Source organism: Pongo pygmaeus, chromosome 16, assembly GCF_028885625.2.
Source record: "Pongo pygmaeus isolate AG05252 chromosome 16, NHGRI_mPonPyg2-v2.0_pri, whole genome shotgun sequence".
Taxonomy (NCBI): Eukaryota; Metazoa; Chordata; class Mammalia; order Primates; family Hominidae; genus Pongo; species Pongo pygmaeus.
This window is the reverse complement of record NC_072389.2, coordinates 68100759-68124985: the sequence shown is the minus strand read 5'-3', so window position 1 is coordinate 68124985 and position 24227 is coordinate 68100759. Positions and strand designations below refer to the sequence as shown.

Genomic DNA, 24227 nt, shown 5'->3' with positions numbered 1-24227 from the left:
ACAGCATGTCTTCCTGGGTGTTATTGGTATGAGATGATGCAACCTGTAAAGTAGTCTTTTCTCTACTAAATATGCATTTCATCATCTACACAACAGCTGGCAAGATTTCAGGAAAGTATAGAAATTTTTGAAATTTAAATCTCCCATATTACCCTATGATTTTCGAAGAATTTTATCATATTTTTCCTCTTCCTAGAATGCTAAAGGAGTCCTAAACAATCCACAAAACCCTCGCTAGGTGTCAATTCTGCTCTGAAAATTTCCCTTACCTTCCCATTGGGACCAAATTTTGCGTTCTTATTATTGCAGTATATATACTGTATATACTATACTATAACTTTGTGTTCCTACTGTGCTCTTTAAAATTTTTATTTTCAAAGTAATAAACGTATACAGTTTTTACAAATCAAAGAGGATTTTGCTTGTAGTGATGGCAGAATAACTTACTGAAAATCAGCTTTCCCACATAGAAACTCTGGAAAACATATATAAAACATTTATTTGAAGACATTGGAGAAATACCAAGGCACCAAGGTAAAGAGGGCAAAGATCTTGAAATGAAGGAGTGAGTCCAATGTTCAGGATTGCTTTTTCTCTAAAGGCATTTCCTAATTTGTAACCTGTTGCCAAGAAGCTGAGAAGCTGAGTAAAGTTTCTTGATATCTCATGGGGCTAGGAAGAGAAAAAGCATAGTTCTGAGCCCAAAAAACAGAATAGCCCTGGTAAACAGCAACCCTTTCAGACGGGACACACAAGGGCTACACCCTCAAAGGTAAACTGGAAACAGACCACATAATTTCAAATCAGCTCAGTTCCTGCATTTTTATTGTGATCTGTCCTTATCTTAACCACCTGCCAGAAGCAAAGAGTAATCCTATGTAGGGAAAAAAACATAATTCAGGGCCTCAAACTATCCCTATAATTTAAAATAGCAATGTTCAGTCTTGAAGAAAAAAAAAAAGAAAACACCAGGAGACAAAACCAATGGCTGAAAAACCAAGAAGCGGGGGAAAAAAAAAATCCCTGACGATAAAGAGAGGCTATAGGCTATCCAGATATTAGGATACTGGACTTCAACTTTAAATAACTGTGATAAATATGTTGAAGAAATTAGATGACAACATACAGAATTCCAGCAGAGACACAAACTACAAGTAATAATCAAATGGATATTCTAAAACTGAAAAATATGATACTTACAATTAAAATCTCAATTGAAGGAGTTGAAAGCAGAATAGACACCGCTAAAGAGAGGAAAAGTGAACTGGAAGATAGATCAAAAGCGGATATTGAGAATAAAGCATGAAAAGAAAAACTATGAAGAAGAAAAGGGTACAGAAGATGTAGGAAACACAGTGAAATGATCTAGCATAAGAAAAAGGAAATGGGACAGAAGCAATATTTGAAGAAACAAAGGTTGATTTTTTGAAAACTGGCCTAGGACAACAAATCCCATTTTCAATGAGTACTTGCAACTCAAAGGAGGATAAATATGCAGGGAAACTCCTCCAGGCACACTGCTGGAAAGTCAAAGACTAAAAAAACTCAAAAAGCAAGGAAAGGGGAAAAATAAAACCACATTACCTATACAGCTAACTTCACAACAGAAATAAAGGAAGCCAGCAACAATGGAATAACATCTCCAAAGTGCTGGAAGAAAACAACTGCCAACCTAAAATTGTATAAGTGATATTATCCACCCAAAATAAAAGCTAATCAAAAGCATCTTTAGACAAACCAAAATGGAGAGAACTTGTCACCAGTAGATTAATACTAAGGAAAATAATGAAGGGAGTTTTTCAGGTAGAAGAGAAATGATCCCTAATGAAAGCCCCTGGAGACGCAGAAGGAATGAAAGGTGATGGAAAGGGCAACTATGGGAGGAAATCCAAATGAATAAGGACTATCTGTAACAATACTGAGAGTGTACTGCGGAGATGAAAATATACCTAGAATTAAAACATAAGGCTGGATGCAGTGGCTCACGCCTGTAATCCCAGCACTTTGGGAGGCCAAGGAGGGCGGATCACGAGGTCAAAAGATCAAGACCATCCTGGCCAACACGGTGAAACCCCGTCTCTACTAAAAATACAAAAATTAGCTGGGTGAGGTGGCATGCGCCTGTAGTCCCAGCCACTCAGGAGGCTGAGGCAGGAGGCTGAGGCAGGAGAATCGCTTGAACCCAGGAGGCAGAGGTTGCAGTGAGCCAAGATCGTGCCACTGCACTCCAGCCTGACAACAGCGCGAGACTCCATCTCAAAAAAAAAAAAAAAAAAGACAACAATAAAATAATTGAAAGAAAGGTAAATGAAGTTAACATGTCTCAAGATTCTTGCACTATGCAGGAAGAGGTAAACAGAGTAACTTAGATTTAAAGAAATCATAAAAGAATAGTAAATGAATGCACAACTAACAAGCTAATCAAGAGGAAGGAAATAGAATTTAGAAAATGCATATGAATCTGAAAGGAGGCAAGCAAAGGGGAAAAAAAGGAACTTACCATAGGCAGGCACAGAGAAAACAAATAGTAAGATGATAGACACGAACCCCAACATATCAGTAATTACACTATCTATAAATAGACAAAATACTCTAATTGAAAGAAAAAGATTGCTACACCACCAAATACTCTCTACCCTCCCCAAAGAACAACGACAAGCTCAGAGGATAACCCATTAAATATAAGCATGAAGAAAAATTGAAAGTAAAAGAATGAAAAAGGGTATGTCATGCACACATTTCAGAGACTTCTATGCAGAAAACCATAAAACTGTACTGAGAGAAAAGACCTAAATAAATGGATAGTCACATATTAGAAGACTCAATGATATAAAGATGTCAATTCTCCCCAAATTGATTCAATGTTATTCCAATAGTGGTTTAAAAATACTGGCTTAAGAAAACAGTATTTTTTATTATTATTTTGTAGAAATTGACAAGCTGATTTAGAATTTATGTGTAAATGGAAAAGGCCAAGAATAGTCAACACTAACTTGAGGAAAACCAACAAAGTTGGAGGATGTGCATTACCAAACATTAAGACTTAGTATAAAACTGCAGTATAGTAATTAGGGAAGCACAGTACTAATATATTAGTACTATTATATTAGTACTAAGCATAGTACTAATATAAGAACATGCAATTAAATCGATGGAAAAGAACAAATACCACAAACTGATCCAAACATATATGTTCACTTATGTCACAACAGAGCGACACTAAAGATCACTGGGAAAAAGTAGCCTTTTCAATCAGTGGTGCTGGGTCAAATGATATCTATGTGGAAAAACAATTAAATGAACCCTACTGCACATAAATAAAACTCATTCCAGATAGATCAAAGTTCTAAACATGAAAATCAAACAGTGAAGCTCTAGGATACCACAGAGGAGAACATCTACATTATCTTAGGCAAAAGTTTCAAAATAGGACACAAAAAGTACTAACCATAAAGAAAAAAAGTATAAATTGGAATGTATTAAAAAAAAACCTTTTGTTCATCAAAAGGCACTTTAAGAGACTAAAAATGCAAATCACAATATACAAGAAATACATATAAGTAACAAAGAACTCCTATAAATGAGGAAAAGACAATAACCCAATTTTCAAATAATGGGCAAAAGACACAAACATACTTCACAAAATGGCCAATAAACCTATGAAAAGATCCTCGATGGCATTATTCATCAGGGAAATGCAAATTAAAATCATAATGTGATACTATTACACACAAACCAAAAGGGCGAAAATTAAAAGACTGACGATACAAAGTGGTGACAAGGATACAGAACAACTGGAGCTTCTATACACTGCTGAAAGAAATGTACTGAACACATGGGGAGCCTCTGACCTAGGAAATCCACTCCTAGGTACACAGCTAGAAAATGCTTACTATGTTCACTGAACAACGTGGACTGGACTTGTTCCTGGCAGTGTCCTTTGGAAACAACCCAAATGCCCAACAACAGCATAAAGAATAGCTATACTCTTGTAATATAATACCATAGAGATAATGGAAATGCAAGAACCACTGTATGTACCACAGATGAGTCTCACAAACGTAGTGCTGAGAAAAAGCAGCTAGGCACGAGGGGCACATATTGTATTATTCCATTTACTTACAGCTCAAAAACAGGCAAAATTAATCTATGCTGTTAAAAGCCATGAGTGTTTACCTCTGGGGAAGGAGAGTGGGGATACAATGATTGGGATGGGGCACAAGGGAGCATCAGGGAGGCTGAAGATGTTTTTCATTCCTCGATCCTGGTAGTGGCTTCTTGGGTGTTTTCAATTTGTGAGACCTTATGAAGGTATCCATTTAGGATGTATGCTGTCTTCTGTGTATATATTATACTTTGACAATAATGCATATTTCAAAAAGAAGTCAAGCGTGTTACTGTATAACAAAAGCAATGATCCACAACCCACTCCTTCCCTCTTCACCCCCACTCCTAGAGCCACTCAATTCCTTAAGCTTTCCTTCCATATATATTTTTAAGAAATGTGCTCATACTGAAACCTCTTGGTTTTAAAATTTGAGATATGTATAGACTTCCTACCACAATAACATTTCCTCATTGTATAACTTTTCTGCTTTTCTTAGAGTTGGTGATTGCACAATATGTTCCTTATAGAGACTCCTGTTTAAGGAGTCTCCTACCTTCAGGGGCACCTGGCATCACCAATACTCAATACCGCCTCACCCCCCAGGGTTCTGCAGCACAAATCAGCTTGCTTCCTTGCTGGTTCCCCTACCCCTCAGGTTTCTGTTCACTCTCCTCTACCTGTTACCATGCATCTGTCTCCTTCCATTTTCACACATTCCATTGACATCTTATTTGTTGTCATCTCTTATTCTCTTTAATCTTTTTTATGCCTTTACTTTAGCGGGATTCCAGGATTCACAGATAGACCTGGAAGTCTATAATTACTATTTCTTTATAGTCTAATGGGGGCAATCCATAAATGGTTTAGGGGAATCATATTTTATTAGTCTTTGCTTAGTATCAAGCCTGGTAACAAGCACATGGTGCTTGAAAAATATATGGTGAACCGCTAGGAGAAAAATGTCACGTGTATTGTCAAAGGAATTAACTCCTCCTCCTCCCCCACTACGCCCAGTGGCCTGAAGCTGGCCACAGCGGCATGAAGGGCGTGGGTCTCACCTGTGTAGTGTTCGTTGCCTTGAGCAGCACAGGTCAGCAGCTGTGCCATGGAGGAGCCCACTGCCTTGGATGTGCTTCCCAGGTCCTGAGCACATTTTTCCAGCTACAAGAATATTCAAGGAGGAAAAGAACGTAGAAGAAAAGGAACATCTGCTGAGGTCTTAGCATAATTTAGAAAAGTCGTGCAGATCAAACTTTGAGCCCTAGCTCTTTCCCACCAATGGCACTAAGCTGCAGCAGGGTGATACAGGAGAAGGAGCCCAAGCTTTAGAACAAACAAATCTGGGTGCAAATCCCTGCCCCATGCCCCCTCCCCTCCCAATGACTAGCACGAGTAAATTACTGAACCTCTCCAAGCCTCAGTTTCCTGAGGAGATCATAATACCTAGGCTCAGAAGGTTTTCAGAGAATTAATGTAGGCTCTCAACAAATGGTAGCTATTAGTATTATGCCTTTAGAAGCTAATTTAGAAAGTCTGCAAAAAATCCTTAGCGAGAATTAATTATGGCTGGGCAGGAAGTAGGCAGACATCCAGCTGCACCACCTTCCTGGCATGTGGGACCATTAACATTGTTCAATTTGATCATTATACTTTGAGGAGTTCCAACTGAAAGGAAATGCAATAGAAATAGAGGGTTGGAGTGGTAAATGAGATTATGAAAATGAGCACAGTGCTTGCTTCCCATGAACAGCATGTTATTTTGCTTTGTAAACTGAATAAAAAATTCAGGGAATGAAGTCAGTAAAGGCCTAGGGTATGGATAATTATTTGATTACTAGATGAGGTTTTGGAAGAGAATTTCTAGGTATACTGCGAGAGTACAAAAAGGCATCAGAGAACAAATGCATTTTAAACCTTGCAACATGTTTTCCAAGAGAGGCAATGCTTTCCAATAAAAATAGAGCCTGGTCCATTATAGCAAACAATATGTTATGACACAATACAGACTTTATTAGAGCAATTTCTTTAAAAATTCATGATGTTTTCCTGCATTCTGACTAGTCGATGCTCTATGTAAAAATGGAATTACATGTCATGCCAGCCTCTCTTGCACTCCCTGGGGTATAGAACTTTGCAAAGAGACTTCCAGACCACTTTGCAAAGCTGTGGGCCCAAGAGGCAATCCCAACTCTGTCATTAACTGGGTGACCTCAGTTAAGTGACTTAACCTCTCTGAGCCTGAGTTTCTTCTTTTTTACTATTAGGGGAACTTGATTTAACACATATTTTCTGAGTGCTTTCTATGTACCAGGCATTGATCTACGCCTGAAGTCCCCTTTACATTCTAAAAGTCTTCAGTTCGTTCAAAGAGCCAGAAGCTCTCAAAAGCACAGGTTTTAGAGTCCTGCAAATCTGAATTCAAACCATGGTTCGGCTCCTAGCTGGCAGAAAACATTGGACAGAACGGTGACGAACTCTGTTCCTCTGTGTTTCTCACCTGTAAACGGGGTTAATAAAACTTGCTCATGAAAGTTACTATCACGATAAACCAGACTCTGTGTGTGAAGCACATTAAGTGCTTCACAGGTGCTTAATACATGGTGGTATTTTACTAGCAATGTTCAGTCATGTGAGAAAGTACATACAAATGAGGAGGACTGGTAAAGTTTTAGCCAACAAAACTCTGACACAAGCATCAGGAGGTGTGGTAATACGACCACAGTAGACCTCTAGCGCCATTATTCCATTTGCAGTATGGCTTTCCTGTATGGAGGCACTTTGCCGTTGTCCATCCTAGTGCTTTGCATTAAGTAAATGTTTTTTTAAAATGACTGTTGATAATCTTTTCTATGTGTATCATGATAGCCTCATTGCTACCCACTTCGTAAATAAAATACTTGAAACATAGAGGAGGTACGGGACGTGTGCACAGCTAGTTGATGATACAGCTGAGTGTAGAATCCAGCGCTCATAACTCCAAATCTAGTTCCTCCAGCTGCCCTGGGCATTCTTTTCAGAAAAAGACCACAGGATTAGAAACTTCTCAACATGCCGCAACATTTAGCAAACACCCTAACAACAAATAATTTAATAACGTCATAACAAACGGTACACCCGCACCCCAGCTGGCTCTAACAGCTCACCGTTTCCCCTGGAAGTGGCTTCAGCTGGCTCTCCACAGCCGCCATCTTGGCATCCTGCAGTTCATTCTTAAGCGTCTGCACCGTATTCAGAGCAGAATCGATTTCCATTGGACCACAGGCTTCATGGGCCTGCCAACAGAGTTGGAAATATGTATACCCAGTCTGCTTGGGAAAAGTGTCCCCAACATTTTTGCAACTTATAAAATGCCTTTCTGGATATACCCAGTCATTCACCAAATCTATCAGGAGGAGCAAGGAAAGCAAGTATTTTTTCTGAGAGAACAAAATCATCCTCAGTTAGAACCTTACTCTTAACTTCCTTAAACCATCAATTATGTATGTCTCATAACTGGATATAGTAAGTGTTCCGGAAGTGACCCTTATCTGAAATGCATTTGCCTCTTAGACTCAGTGGATCATTTAGTCACTGTGGTTGAGTTCTAGAGGTAGGGCACCTAGCACAGCCATGTGTGTACACGGAGGCATGGGAAAGATGCAGTGAATGAACAAATGAACACACCCAGGACGCTGGGGGCAAGTCTATGTCAACTTTAATGCTTCTCTTTATAAATTTCTAGATGATAAATCATTACTTTTCTGTACTGAAGATTATAAAATATTTTTCCCTTAGTAATTTATGAAAACTACTTTATCTCTTGGTCATGTATAACACTGATCTCCAAATGCTTTGATTCCATCCCTCAATATACACATACACATATAATTATATAAAAGTGTAATTATTGATCAGTATACTAAATACTGGTATATTTTCATTTCTTTCCATTTTTAGATAATAGTAATAACAGCAGAAATAAATACTAATTGATTTCTATGTGCCACTATTACTCAAGAAGGAAACTGAGGCACAGACAGGTTAACTTGTCTAGGTCACCAAATTAGTCAATGACAGTCTGATTCCAGAGCCTGCACTCTTTTTTCTATTTTTTTGGGAGACAGAGTCTCTCACTCTGTTGCCCAGGTTGGAGTGCAGTGGCATGGTCTTGGCATACTGCAACCTTTGTCTCCTGGGTTCAAGTGATTCTCATGCCTCAGCCTCCTGAGTAGCTGGAACTACAGGCATGCACCACCACACCCGGCTAATTTTTGTATTTTTAGCAGAGATGGGGTTTCACCATGTTGGTCAGGCTGATCTTGAACTCCTGGACTCAAGCAATCCACCCACCTTGGCCTCCCAAAGTGCTGGGATTAGAGCCTGCACTCTTAACCCATATGCTACATATTAAAAAATATTGTCGGGTGCAGTGGCTCACGCCTGTAATCCTAACAATTTGGGAGGCTTAGGTGGGAGGATCACTTGAGCTCAGGAGTTCAAGACCAGCCTGGACAAGATGATGAAATCTCATCTCTAAAAAAAAACACAAACAAATAAAAGAAATTAATCGGACGTGGTGGCACATGACAGTGGTCCAGCTACTCAAGTGGCTGAGGTGGGAGACTGCTTAAGTTCAGCAGATTGAGGTTACAGTGAGCCATAACTGCACCACTGCACTCCAGTCTGGGTAACAGGGTAAGACCCTATCTCATAAAAAAAAAATGTATATATATATACGTATATATATACACACATTTTTTTTTTTTTACAAGTTTTCACAGTGTCTTCCCGTACCCAATGGACAGTCTTGCTTGAGTCCCACTTTAGGGATCACTGCTCTCGAGCAGTGTGGTTCAATGTTGGTGTGTGTCTCAGACTCAGCAAAGAAGCTTGTGAAAATGCAGATGTTCAGGCTCTACAACCAGAAATTCTACTCTGGTTTCTCAGAGGCAGGGCCCAGGGATGTACATTCTAATAAGCATCCCCAGGTGATTCCAGCATAGACAGCACCACGAGCTCTCTTTGAGAAACACAGGTCAAAATAACTTTTTTGTTGGCTATAGTCTAACGCTCTGGATATTTTTATTTGGCAGTGTAGCGTGCTCCTCATATTAAGAATTCAAGTCAGCTTCTACCTTCTTCTCTTACCAATTTATGAGGCTGCTTGTTTCTATAAAGGGATTGCTACAATGAAGAAAAGTAAATTCATGCTAGAACTTCATGCTAATGCCACATCAAACAGAGTAGTAAATGAGGCCCTTTGGTAATTAATATGCTCCAGAGACAGAAATTCAGTCCTCAACTCTGTTCTCTTGAAGACCTTGTTAAGGTGAATGCTCCCACGCAATAGGTGAAAACATTCCAGGGCAAAAAAGATAATAAAGATGACACTTCAAAATAGATTTTCTGCCTATATAATTTGTTACTAAGTTCACAAGATGATACCTGGAATATATGATCACTTATTCTGGACTACAATTTAGCTGGCACTGGGACACTGATGACTACCATTGTCCCCTAAGACTTGTGAAAAATGGACCACTGCTTGTTCCAGGATGTGGGAGGAGGAGGAGAAGGAGGAGGAGGAGGAAGTATGAAACTCAAAATAGTTCAATGAAAGGCATCTGAAACCAAAAAGTGAATACTAAGTCTGGGAGATAGTGGCTTAATGCAACAAAAGCCAACCCACAGGGGCATCTTTCATAGTCATGCAAGGAGAATGGACAACTTTGCCAAGAAATAGGTTCAGCAGTGTTCAGGCCCTGGGTGGTACCCATGCCACCCCAGCTCCCTTCCTGACAAGCTAACCCCTGTGACACACTCCACTTGCCTTCTGCGAGGCGGTACGCAGCTCCGCCAAGCTGGTGGCCAGGTTCTTGGCACACTGGCTCAGCTGCATGGCTGCAGCCTGGTCACTCACAGTGGGCACTGCGGCTTTGGCAGAGGACACCATCTTGCTTCCAGGCTATAGAGAGATGAAAAGAAAGTAAGATGGCTCCTGGGCAGCAAGAGGTAGAGAGAAGAGACCTAAGCAGCGATGTCTCCACAGCAGTAAGAACTGATTTTGTCCTAAAAAAAAAAAAAGGAATATTAAACAACTCGTCCCCTACTCCCAAACTGCCACCTCAAGCCAGATACTCTAGGGCAGTACCTTCTAGGAGTGTTTAAAAAAAGAAAAAAAGGAGGTGTCATGGAGGGTAGAGGAGGCAAAATTAGAATAGTGGCTTGAAATTCTTGTTTAAAACCTATTTCAAAGAGTTCCTTATTAAATAGGTTTCACTGCATTTCTCAGAATAGCTCTTTATTCTGAGTCTCACATACACCCAAAAGACTGCTTAGAAAAATGAAGACAGATAAATAAAACAGCTAACATGACCTCGCATCTCACAAAGCAAAATAATTTCGCCAGTGAATGGATATCTATGTGCATGTACATATTTTTCAAAAATAAGATCACACTGTTCACTCTATTTCACAATCTCCTTGTCTCACATATCCTACCTTTTAAAGAGCTATATAATATTCCAGTATATGCATCTATTGCCATTTCTCAATTCTCTATTGTTGGGCATGTTTCCATTTTTTCCAGTTTAATAAACAATGGTATGATAAACAGCTCTGCAGCTAAATCTGTACACATTTATAACTTTCTTTGTATAAATTTTTAGAAGTTGAATTTCTGGATCAAATGGCCAGGGCAATTAGGCAGGAGAAGGAAATAAAGGGTATTCAATTAGGAAAAGAGTAGACATACTTTCAAGACTTTTAATATATATGTTATAAAACTACACTTAGAAAAGTTGCAACAAGTGCCAGATCATAAATATTAAGGACAAAAGTTAATATTTTTAATATTTAAAGAATTAATGAATATTTATAAAAGCTACCATGAGTATATAAAAAGCATAAACAGATAATTTTGCATAATAAATAACTGAAACTTATGAAAAATGTTTAACATTGTGAATATCGGAGAAATGCAAAACCACACAAAAATAGTTTTACAGAGCAAACTGGCAAAAACATACATGTTTTCTTAAAAGTTTAATCCCCAATCTCATAAAAGATATATTTAAAAGCATGCTCTATATACTGCTAAGTTGTAAATTTAGATTTGTTCAACCTCCTGGAAGAGCAATTTTATAACATCAAGTTTAAAATGTACAAACTTTTTGATCTGTCAATTCAATTTCTATTTATTTTCAACCTTCCCTTTTTCTCGTAAAGATCTGAGTATCTATAATAGCAAAGTTAAAAGAACAAAAGAAAAAGGGAAAACAAGGGCAGGGACAGAGTGGAACCAGGAACACACCTACACAGCTCTATCTTAATGCCCTACAATCTTGCCAGGGTGGAGAGAGTACCCACAAATGGCTCCAGGCTCTCTCCCCTCCGAAATGAAGAGAGAAACGCCTTGTCCAAGTCATAATTTGCAAAGTCCTAAAGATAAAAATAAGCTGTTTACAATCCTCTCTCTAGGAATTCAAGAAGAGAAAAGACTTGAGCACATAAAGATTTTTATCACATGTTATTAATGATGGCAAAAAATTAAAAATCTGTACGTCTAATAATGAGAGAAAAGTTAAATGAAGAGTATAGTCATGTAACAGAAGATTATTCAAAATCATGAACACTCATGTTAGATGAAAAACACAAAGGGCCTATATACAATGAATACCAATTTAAAAGAATACACACACACACACACACACACACACACACACACACACACACACACCTGTGTTGTATATGTATGTAGTTAAAATATGAAGAGATATATCAAACCTTTCATGTTTTATTTCTGCATGTTAGAGTTATACAACTTGAAAAATGAGCCAGATAGATGTATCACTGTGTCCTACAACTATCAGTTGAACTAGAAAGGGATGAGGAATTGACCCACCTCATCATATCAACTGCTTATGAGATACAAGTCGAGAAAAAGTGCTGATAAAGTAGAGAGATTTGAATATAAGAAGCACGTAAACGGGAATATTTCCACAACTTAATATTTTCGTTTATTTTATTTTCATTAAAATGAATCTACCCTTCAACCCACAGAGACTGACAATACTAACTGTACAATTGCCGCAAAGAACGATCATATCTTTGGAGAAGATGCACTTAACATTTCTTTTCCCGGTCCATGAATAACGGCATTAGGATCTCTGAACAAAAACCTAAAGCAATGCCTAGTCCTACGCTGTTCATCACAACTTGCAACATTTTACGTGTTTTCTTCTCTTTGAAGAGAAATAAATATGATAGTCCTGAGGAAAATGGATCATATGCCATCTCCCCAGGGCAATTTTCCTGCATATCAGCATTTTGCTTTGCCAAGCTGAACCCACCTCTCCTGAAACTGGAAAGGTAAAGAAGAGGCCTTCAAGCCCTGCCTACCGCAAAGACTTAACTGAGGCTGTGGAATTCATTAACTCCTCTCCTTAAAGGGCAGCCCCTGCCCAGACTAGGGCTCTGAGTGAGCCCAAGGTGACCACGGCCCTGTTACCTGGAGGAAGTTCTGGCTGGAGATGATGAGAGCCAGCTGGGCACTCAGGTCTTCAGCTTGAGCTTGGCTCCCCCTCACTCCCTGGACCAGCTGAGGGATGTGATCAGCCACTGCCTGCAGAAGGCAAGGAAATAAAAACAGCATGGCTAGAATGGTGGGATCATCCAAAGAAGCTAGAACATGACCCAAGTGCACTTTTTGGATGTGCCATCCACTCCCAGGGGACGCCAGCCCCAGGCCTTGAAATGACACTGCACATTAAGCCAGCTGGGTCCTTACCAACACTGAATCCCATTTTCTGGGCATTTTCTCTACACAGACTCTACACTGTGGTCCTGGAAGTCTCAATACATTCCTTCGAAGATGACTGTCTATGATGAGGCCTAAAATCATTTCCTTAGTTGCAACTCACACCATCTGGCTCATTGGCATTGCAAACCTAGAATCAAAGGATCTACATGATTCACAGGTGGTAAACTGAAGTGTACGGCCCCATGTTCAGAAGGTGAGGGAAATACTTGGATACCAGTGCATGTAAGTGCTTCGGCTTCTTTCTTACTTTGCAGGCACACATTCTGCGCCTTTGTGTTGCCACAGCCCCTCTTTCTCTAAGAAGGACTTCTCATTCTCAAACTGGAAAGCCCAACGCCAGGGGCAAGGAGAGAGGCACAGCATTCTGTGAGGCAGGGCTGCTGTACAGTAATGGGCTCCTATGGTGCCTTGGGAGATGAGCCTTTTACTTTCTCTGTGTTCTGTCCACGTTTCCTCTCTGTGCCCACACCTCCTTCTCTGGTTAACGAGGCTCTCAGAGGCCACAGCACTGTGGCCGTCGTTGTGGATAAAGGTGCCCAGTGCATACTGGCCTGGTGACATATTTTTCTAGGACTGCTCCAGCACAGGTTAAAAAAAATATTTCCATGGAAATTTTCCCAGGCCCCCTTTAGGACTGCTAGTTCTGCTAGTTCTAGTCATTTGCTCTACTCTCCCCGCTCCATCTCAATCCTTTCATTTCCTCGTAGTGACACTCAACACCTAGTATCTTCAGTCTCTCTGCAGAAGAGGGGAGAGGCCTCACTCATCCTGTGGCACGTCCCTGCATGTGAGCAGCACATGCTCCCTGAGAAGAAAGTTTTCACCCCTGCTAGCAGCTGAGCTGAGGACCCAAGAGGAAGCAAACTCCCCCACAGCAGAGGCCTCACTCTCAGCAAGACCCCTTCTCTATCCACACAGGACCAAAGGACACCAGCCCAGGACCCTACTATGTCGCTGAGGCTTTTCTTCCTGGAGTGCATTCAGTCCACAAGAGCAGCAGGGCTGGCCTCAGAGAACCCAGATTCAGGAATAGAGGGCTCCATCAGAAGTAAAGCCTTTTCTGAAGTGGGAGCAGTGGCACCCCTCACGAATGCAGATCATTTGGCAGAGATGTGAAGAAGCAGAGAGGGTGCAGTTGGCTCTCATAACCCCAGCACAGACAGGTATGCCTCCCAGCCAGCCACCACGGCTAGCTGCAAATACTTCCAGGACATGCCAGCGAGATGTGCCACCCACATGTGGGCAGTGGCTTTGCAACTGGACTTTGTGTCTGTCACCATAAAGAGGAGCCCTGGGGGAGTCAACTCCCTGGGCTCTTAGAGAAACCAACAAGGGTGTTTACTGTACCTTTTGTAGTAAACTGGCCTCAACTTAGCATCAAGACCCAGGTGTCAGAAGAATAGACACAAAAGGGCAACAACAAAAAGCACCAAAGCACAAAGTCACAGAGGCTAGGCGGGATGAAATAAATCCTTGAGGTGCAATTATTAGAAAGCAGGAAATGAACCCTGCTCCAGGGAGCAAGGCTGAATTTGAAGTCCTGCCTCTCAAAGAAAGGCACTCTGGAAACTCAATGCTTCCTTCCCATTTCAGAGCCCTAATAATGGCCTCGTCATTGATCCTCTTTGGCTCAGTCTCTTGAAAAGAAAATTGTGGACAAAGTAAGACAATGCTGGAAGAAAATCATACTTTCCAAACACAGGCCATCCACTTAATGGACAAAAACCAGACGTGTAGACACCTGGAACATGGGAACTGGGGCAAATTGGATTAGGAGCTTGGATAATCTGTCTTTACTGAATTACCAGGGGACCTGGTGTTCTAATGTTATCAGGGTCATCTGTAGCTGACCTGGCTCTCTGTGCACTGGAACCTCACCTTGCAACTCTGGACCAGCTGCTGCTGGGCTGCAGGGTTCTTGTTGGAAACAGCTGCATTCTGGGAGGCGGCGATGGTCTGTGTGGCTGCCGCTGCGGCCTGCTTGGCTGCAACCTGCAGAGGAGTGATAGATGAGTTAGGGTCTGCATATGCAATACACATGCATGTTCTACAGGTCACTTCCAACACAGAGTCAGGAGAGGTGTGTTGCTCTAAAAGAACTCCAAAGAACAGGCTTTGCCTTTTAAAACCAGTGATGACCCTAATCTTACAACACACTATCTTCCTTGTGTTGACATCCTCTGAGACAAGTGACAAAGACAGGCATGCTTGAAAGCTCAAGCTTTGAAGTTCATTTGTCTTTCTCAAAAACAAAAGGGATGATTCCAAGATCATAATGACACTGACAAGCTGCACCAAGTCTAAATGTTTTTTGGAAAAAAAAATCTCCCACAAGCAGCATAGATGGTTCTGTGTCAAGCACAAATCCTGGTGCTCATGACTCTCCTTTCTCAGCACTCAGAAGCCTTAGTTCCAAAATGCAGAGACTTTCCAACCAGGGCACTTAATTGTGTTTACCCTCTTCTCTTTGTCCAAGAACAACAATGTTACTTTTCTTCCAGAATATAGCAGACTGCATATGGAGGGACTTCTCAGTACACAGGCAAAGGTCTCAGCTTCCAAACTCTCAAATTTCAGTGTAAGGGTCTCCTGTGTATATTTGTTGGATAAACTTTTTAAAAAAAAAAAAAACAAAACATAGTTTTTGCCTATTACTATTTCAACTTTCTTTTTCAGAATAATTATTTCAAAAAATAACAAATATATTTCACTCCCTTCTATACCTATCCACCCAAGCCTAATCTCCACCTCCAGTCTTTGAAGTCCATATTTCCTATAGGAAGCCCTGACAACGTCACTAACTCCAACAAAATATAAATATTTTCAGCAAAAGGTCCTTCTTGAATGTGTATATCCTTTAATGATAGGAAAAAAAAATCCGGTTCCTCCTGAAAAGAGTCTAAATTCTATTCCTGAATGCTAGAAAGGATTCGAGCTTACAGAAGCAGTTTTTTCCAATTGAGTCAATGCTTTTATAACTCAAACCTTCAAATAATGATGTGAACCTTGACTTGGCTTTCTTTATATGGTCAACACCTTGTTAATTCAACTATCTTTTCAAATAACTCTTTGTAATTTAAGATGGGCATCCCAGAAAGCCAGCCTCTTTCCTGACCTCCAGTCGGTTGACAATTTTTTTCTTAATAGCATTCTGGGCAGCTGCGTTGGTTGCTACCCGGAGGCCTTCTGCAGCTTCTCTCAGCCTTTGCTGCTGGTCCTCATTCTCCGGGTTGGCTGCAGCCCCCTGCAAAGGTGAAAATAAAGATTTCAAGTGGTCCAGCGGGGGACATCACTGAATTCATGCCTTCAGTATTATTTTTTCTTAGTAATAGAAAGCATTTGCAAGGATAGTCAAATGCCACAAGCAATATCTTTATGATGAAGATGTTTCCTCATGCAACAAAAAATACCTACCAGGGGATGTTTCAAAATTGCACAGCTAAGCAGTTAGAAATCCAAAGTAATAATTAAACACTTGAGAACACTGCCTTGGTTGTCCATACAAATTAACCTGTGGTCAGAAACCCATGGTTTAAAAGATGGGAAGATTAAATCTCCCCTCTCCCCATCTCTCCCAGGGAGAATCTTCTTTTCACTGGCGTGACACAGTAATGACACATGTCTTCATGTCACTCTTGAAATATCCTGTGGCACAGGTAAATGTGAAGGGGTAAGAGTCCAGTATCAACTCAGGTGGGGACAGAGGGAAGAGGGGGAAGGATGGAGGGAGGGCTCAGGAATGCCATTCAAAAAGACTCCAAGGAAATTTTGTTAAAGAAAGACCATGCCCAGAAATTACATTCCTAGAGAGAGTTGGAAGGTCTAGTATAAAGTCGAGATGGTACCCAAATGTACTGAATTAATGAGAGAAATGTAATGCCGTCAACCTGACAGAAAAAGAGGAAGGCAATGTGCCAGTCACGCTTTCTTTGTCCAGCCCCACAGCCCCTTTTACTTTGTTGCTTTTAGTTGAACATGTCTTAGAAATCTAAGTGGATTTTATTCAGATAGGTGGGATTCTGAAGCAGGGGAAGGCTAATGGTAATGTAGAGAAAGGATATAATTTTAACTCTATAATAATTCAACATGCTTGCAACACATCCAGCCTTCCTCTCCCACAACAATAACAGCAGCAATCAAGATTTCCCTCACCAGGGCCTGAATGCTTTGTAACATGTGCTTGATGTCTATAGATCAATGAGTTTCTTCCTATGAACGCTTTCAGGCAATAATATTTGCTCTCGAGGCAGGGAGAACAGTACACCGATTTATCGAAAATCAATTTTCTAAACGTCTAGATTTCCAAGCGGCCAATTTGCTAAACTTACCAATTTATAAGAACCTATTTCTTTGAGCTATTTATAAAAGTTACAGCAATGCATACAGGATGGAATAGTTTTAACAGCTGTGGCAGAATTCTTTTGGCAACCCTCTTGAACAGAATCTCCTATTCTTTCAAACTTTAACCACTCTCATAATCTTGATTTTGTGTTTCTAGCAATGAAAAATTTTTATTTCTGCATTTCACATGTAAAAGGACTGTATGGGCTACTTTCGGATTCTTTTGCAAGTTTATGAAAGTCATTTTGTTTTTTTCTGTTCATCAGGTATTTTCTAAGCTGCTCCTTTTATATATGTCTCAAGTGCACATCAGCCTTAATTTTATGTATTTTGAGCAGCTGGAAACCAGCACTTCTGCACTTCACACTGATGTGGATGCTTTGGGTCCTTGCTCAGCAATGTCTTTTTTAATGATGAATATGTATCAGATATGGGGTACTAATTTTGGCCTGAAATCTTAGTTACGAATCATGAAATATATTTTTTCTGCACATTAAATATAATCCTTGGAAGTCTAACCATTGCGTGATTGCGTGTTCTTTACCTTTCAACAAAATTCAGCAAATTAAAATATTGCTACAAAGACAAAATGAAAACTTTTAACTAAAAGTTAAAAGAATTTACAGAAACACTTAACGTTGTCTCATTTAATATAAATAACCAAAATCACATGAATACTTAGAAGAAATGAGTTTTTGGTAACTTGGTAAATGCAGTGAATTGGCCTGGTAAACAGTCACATCAAAAAACAAAATGTGGCTGGGCGCGGTGGCTCATACCTGTAATCCCAGCACTTTGGGAGGCCGAGGCGGGCGGATTACACAGTCAGGAGATCGAGACCATCCTGGCTAACACGGGGAAACCCTGTCTCTACTAAAAATACAAAAAATTAGCCAGGCGTGGTGGCAGGCACCTATAGTCCCAGCTACTCGGGAGCCTGAGGCAGGAGAATGGCGTGAACCCAGGAGACAGAGCTTGCAGTGAGCCAAGACTGTGCCACTGCACTCCAGCCTGGGTGACAGAGTGAGACTCCATCTCAAAAAAAAAAAAAAAGAAAAAAGAAAAAAAAACGTGCAGATTGGCCTGGCTCAATACTGCTTATGTGGCATTAGCATTCATCTTTTTTGAGTTTTAATTTTTTTCATTTGTAAAATAAGGAACGGACTAGATTTACCCTATAGTTCTTTCCAACCTACCAAGTAATTTTTTATGAACATAAGATTGCCTCAAATATCTATGTATAGACTGAGAGAGGTGGGGGTAAACTAGTAAAACCTTTTAAAAAATTCAACTACTACATAAAACCCAATACATACATACACACACACAGCATATATATATATATATATATATATATATATATATATATATGGCTTAAAGAAGGGGGTTAATAGCAGAGCTTATTGGCTGAAACAGGGATTAGGAGACAAGGGAAGGAAGCTCAGACACTGTCCCTCCCTGGGTCTCTCCTTCATCCCTACCCACGAGGTGTCTCTAAGAACTCTCAGTCCCTCAAGTAACATGATGGCCAGTTCAGTCAGGAGAGGTCCTCTACATGGCTCACTATGTGTCACAATACATTTTTTGTTTTTTTTTGAGATGGAGTCTTGCAGTGTCTCCCGGGCTGGAACGCAACGGCACGATCTCGGCTCACTGCAACCTCTGGCTCCCAGGTTCAAGCAATTCTCCTGCCTCAGCCTCCCTAGTAGCTGGGATGACAGGCATGTGCCAACAAGCCTGGCTAATTTTTGTATTTTTAGTAGAGACAGGGTTTTGCCATGTTGGTCAGGCTGGTTTTGAACTCCTGACCTCAGGTAATCCGCCCACCTCGGCCTCCCAAAGTGCTGAGACTACAGGTGTGTGCCACCATGCCCGGCCCACAATACATTTTAAGTGAAGTAATGTACATATTAGGTTCAGATACCAATTCCCTGAAGCCAGGCAGATGAGGTAAGATGTGGAGACACTTAATGAATCTTTTTTTTTTTTTTTTTTTTTTTTGAGACGCAGGTTTGCTCTTGTCTCCCAGGATGGAGTGCAGTGGCACGATCTTGGCTCACTGCAACCTCCGCCTCCTGGGTTCAAACAATTTTCTCCCGCCTCAGCCTCCCAAGTAGGTGGAATTACAGGCGAACACCACCATGCCCAGTTAATTTTTTGTGTTTTTATTAGAGACAGGGTTTCCCCATGTTGGCCAGGTTGGTCTCGAACTCCTGACCTCAGGTGATTCACCTGTCTTGGCCTCCCAAAAGTACTGGGATTACAGGTGTGAGCCACCATGCCTGGCCTTAATTAATCTTACATGCATAGAAATACATTTAAAATATTATTTTGAGGGCAGGAATTTGAAGGTGATTTTTATTTTCTTTTTTCACATTTATCTGCATTTTCTATTAATGCTATAAGAAATGTGTGCTAGGTACACAATAAAAAACCCAGAAAAATATAGCCTTATTCATTTAAAACAGTTCTCACCTAGAGGTGCACATTGGAATATCCTGAAGAACTTAAACACACACACACGCGTGCATACCACACACACACACACACACACACACACACACTGAGTCCTACCAGTGACCTTGTGAATCAGGATCTTTGGGGATGAAACTGAGGCATGTGCATTTTAATATGTTTCACATGGGGCTGTGTATCAGACCCCTGGTTCAGAATCACTAGGTTTTGTAAGCATTATGCTATAGCACAGCTATCAAAAAGCATAAAGCTAATTCTTAACTCCTCATCATTTTATAATATTTAAAACTGCAACTGGGATTTAAAGAACTGTAAAGTAGGAAATAGTCTACTGTGCAAAATCTTAATAGTAGTTGAGAAGTCAAATGGAGGGCAAAAGTAACATTAAGGCATTAAGGAAGAGAACAGGTTTAGATGAATTTGCTGTTGAAAAATCTCAGGTTTAAATTAGTCACCACGTTCAATGAAGCCAACAGTGATGACCAAATGGAAAAAGAGGCCTCCCTAAAGAGGGCACTTTGCTGCTATGGCTGAGTCAGTACCACTTCCCTGAAGCATTTCATTCAGATATTCCATTACCTCCTTTGCCACAAGAACAGGGTTAGATGTTACAAGCCATATAGGTTTTAAGCAAACAAAAATGCACACTCGGCTGACCATCCCCCATCTGGAAAGTACCTTCCAAATCCTAACACTTAATAGTGTTCACTTTTCATACAAACAAATTCAGTAGAATACCTTTGCAGCTTCCACCATGCGAGCAGTGGAGTCAGCTAAGAGTTTTGCTGCTGCCAGGAGCTTCTTTGAATTCTCCATGTCGATTTCAGCTTCTGCATCTGACCTCATGGCATTGACGAGGTCTGATGTGGCTTGGGCCAGGACCCGTGCCTGGCGCACCATTTCACCTAGAAGACAGAATAGAGGATGAGGTCTGTTTGTCTGCTTTTCAAAGGTCAGTAAAACCTCACGAGCCACTACAGTCTTGTCTCTACTCCTCTGATAAGTGGGAGCAAAAAAACTGAACCTCCATGCTCTAGTCCTAAGCCATGCATCCAAATTGGAACCCAAAATGAAAATATTCCCTGCAGCTGTCAGGATGCGGCTCCCCAAACACATCCGGGTTCAACCTTTCACTATGAGGCATAATCAGAACAGAAGCAGCCAAAGAGGAACACTATAAAGAGAGGGCAGGGAACAAAAATATGTGGATTTAGCATTAGTAAATACTTATTTAGAAAACACTGCTTTCTTCACTTTGAAAACCACTTACACAAAAGCCTCTATAATAAACTTTTTGAAGAACTGGCACAGAACAAAATTACTTTTAAATTCTGTATTAATGTGTAGGCTGCCTAGCACCAGATGAGGGATATCACACAATCCACTCAATGTGTGCCATTTGGCCTTTGCTTATTAGCTTCATGCTCAAATGCTATGACTTGCCTTGGCCTGGAGTTTTCTCTGCCAATTTTCTCTTTGCTCATCCTTTTTTGCCCAGCACTGATTTTGATCTCGCATTATTCTTTGGTCTTATTGTCCCTGTGATTTTACTGAAATCTATTTTAATTTCCTTCTGGAAGAAGGAGGAGTATAACAACTAACATTAAAAAATAGAACGATTCAAATGTAAGGGATTTCTTCCTCTAGCAAAGGTCATCTGAGAAGAATGATGAAGCACTATAACAAAAAGGGGGAAGAAGAAAGCTTTTACTAAAATAAAAATGTGCCCAATTCAGTGTGGTATCCTGGACTGGATTCCGAGACGGTAAAAGGACATCAGCAGGGCCGGGCGTGGTGGCTCACGCCTGTAATCCCAGCACTTTGGGAGGCCGAGGTGGGCGGATCACAAGGTCAGGAGTTCGAGACCATCCTGGCTAACACGGTGAAACCCCATCTCTACTAAAAATACAAAAAAATTAGCCAGGTGTGGTGGTGGCCGCCTGTAGTCCCAGCTACTCAGGAGGCTGAGGGCAGCAGAATGGCATGAACCTGGGAGGCGGAGCTTGCAGTGAGCTGAGATTGTGTCACTGCTCTTCAGCCTGGGCAACAGAGCAAGACTCCATCAAAAAAAAAAAAAAGGACATCAGCAGAAAAACTGATGAAATCTGAATAATGTCTGTAGTTCAGCTAGTGGTTCACTAAAGCACCAATGCTAATTTCCTGGGTTTTGACAAATGTACTGTCCTTTAGGGAAGATGTCAAAAATGGAGAAACTGGGAAAGGTATATGGGAACTCTCCGTATTTCCTCTGCAACTTTTTTGCAAATTTAAAAGTATTTCAAAATAAAAGGATTATCAAAAACAAACAAACAACAACAAATTCAAATGTGTGAAGCATTCCTATCTTGTTAAATTATTTAAGGATACAGAAGAACACAAGACAATTTTCTAAAAACACCAAAACTCGTTATAAGGTATTGTTCTATGCTGGCAAGGAAGCACAAAAATAGATCTCTTACAGATTACTAGTTGGGTTGCAAATTGTGGGTCCTTTCTGGAGAAAAATTTCTTAAATACATTTAAAATAAAAATCTACCTACTGGCCCAGCAACTCCATTAATAAGAATTTACCCTACATACGAAAAGTAAACTATTTTTACAAGAATGCTTATTGTAGTATTTTTGTAAAATCAAAACGAACTAACAAACAAAAAAACTAAATGTCCATTAAAAGATCATTGGTTAAATTATGATACCTACAAAAAATAGAATACTATGCTGCCACTAAAAAGATTAACATAAAAGTGGACATGAAAAAAGTCCAGGTTGGGCATGGTGGCTCACCCCCGTAATCCCAGCACTTTGGGAGGCTGAGGCGGGCAAATCACCTGAGGTCAGGAGTTCGAGACCAGCCTGGCCAACACGGTGAAGCCCCATCTCTACTAAAAATACAAAAATTAGCCAGGCATCGTGGCAGGTGCCTGTAATCTCAGCTACTTGGGAGGCTGAGGCAGGAGTATCTCTTGAATCTGGGAGGTGGAGATTGCAGTGAGCCAAGATTGTGCCACTGCACCCTAGCCTGGGCAACAGGGTGAGACTACATCTCAAAAAAAAAAAAAAAGAAAAAAGAAAAAAAAGTCTTTAAGATATATAAAATGAAAAGGTTATGAATTTCGGGAATTTTGATGGCACAGTAGTAAGCTGGGTTTGGGGAGACTTACTTTTCAATAGATTATAAAAAGGTGTATTGCATATGTTTTTAAACTAACTGTATATTAGGTATGATGCTTTGGAACCTGAAAACACCCTTTTGCTGGAGATAAACTGTCCTCTTAGGGCTGGCCAATTTAGAGACTGCAGAGGCTCAGCAGGGAACATGTCTTTGATATGCAAACTAACCAATCCAGAGCTATTCCTCCTCTATCTGGCCCAGACACCCAGGAGACACTGTTCCTCTGCGTGGATCACCCCGGGGCCAGGTAGCAGGTAACTAGCCACCACCTCCATAATTTAGAGCCTGCCAAAATTATTTAAACTAGCCAATCCTAAATTGTTTATTCCGCCCTGCATTTCCCAAGGAAGCTCCAATAAAGGCCATGGTCTAGGCCCTCCCCTTGCCTCTGTCTTCTCCCTCCGGACCACCCCGGTGCTCTCCCATGACCCTGTGTGGCATGTGGTGAGCCCTCCAGGGGACATGCAAGTATAATAAACTTCTTAAATTCCAAGCCTTGATCTTGTTTTCTTCTGTGGCTGCTCCAACTTTGCCATACCACACCCAACACGTGCATTCGCAGAACAAAGGGGATTCGCTGTAAATCTAACAAAATAACAAAATCTAACCATTATCACAAAAACCCGGTGAACTCTGTTGAAGTCTGTAAGCATGGCTATGGAAGAGTCTTGTATCTTTTTCACAAAATCTAACCATTGTAACAAAAACCCGGTGAACTCTGTTGAAGTCTGTAAGCATGGCTATGGAAGAGTCTTGTATCTTTTTCTGAGCTTCAGTGGGGAAGTCTTCGAGACTGAAGAGAACTTGCCCTTGCCAGTCATCCAGGCAGCCTTCACCTTCCCTATGGGTGAGCACCACCATCAGCAACACCAAAACCCACCCATCCACCCACCCACAGCACAGTGCCTTACCAGCATCACCCATGGAGCTGAAGATGCTCTCGGTGACACACATGATGGTGTCGGTAGCCTGGTCGTAGCGGCCGATGGGCTCGCCTCGGCTGGCAAACTGCCGCACATGCTGCAGGAGATCATGGAGGGCCTGGCTGACCACGCTGGCCGCTGCGCTGACCTGCTTCAGGAGCTCACTATCGGTAGTGGCTGCCTGGCAGGCACGGACGCAGTTCTCCACCGAGCGGTCCACCAGCTTCCCTGCTTCAATCAGCTGCTCCTGGCACACAGGGGAGCTAATAGTGGGGCTCACAACCTGAAGCGAGACAGGAACAGGTTTTGGGCACAGTGGTTGAATCCTGGTCCCTCTCCATGTGCCCCCGAAGTCCCATCAAAGCCCTTCCTGCTCTGGGCCTTGGTTTCTTACTTACAGGACCATTG

The 24227-nt window shown here is 41.0% G+C and overlaps 1 protein-coding gene across 7 annotated transcripts in view; it reads right to left on the bottom strand.

The window, feature by feature from the left end:
* The window catches only part of TLN2 (talin 2), a 449658-nt gene that overhangs the window by 109454 nt on the left and 315977 nt on the right, over positions 1–24227 (bottom strand). For 6 of the 7 annotated variants that reach the window (XM_054451016.2, XM_054451019.2, XM_063652682.1 and 3 more), the window contains 8 exons: positions 23808–24102; positions 20463–20629; positions 16024–16152; positions 14787–14900; positions 12597–12710; positions 9918–10052; positions 7252–7380; positions 5167–5269 (listed from right to left, as the gene is read on the bottom strand). In XM_054451016.2, the coding sequence (XP_054306991.1) occupies positions 5167–5269; positions 7252–7380; positions 9918–10052; positions 12597–12710; positions 14787–14900; positions 16024–16152; positions 20463–20629; positions 23808–24102 (1186 nt within the window). The remainder of the gene's footprint in view (positions 1–5166; positions 5270–7251; positions 7381–9917; positions 10053–12596; positions 12711–14786; positions 14901–16023; positions 16153–20462; positions 20630–23807; positions 24103–24227) is intronic. The other variant, XM_063652685.1, reaches the window with a different exon arrangement.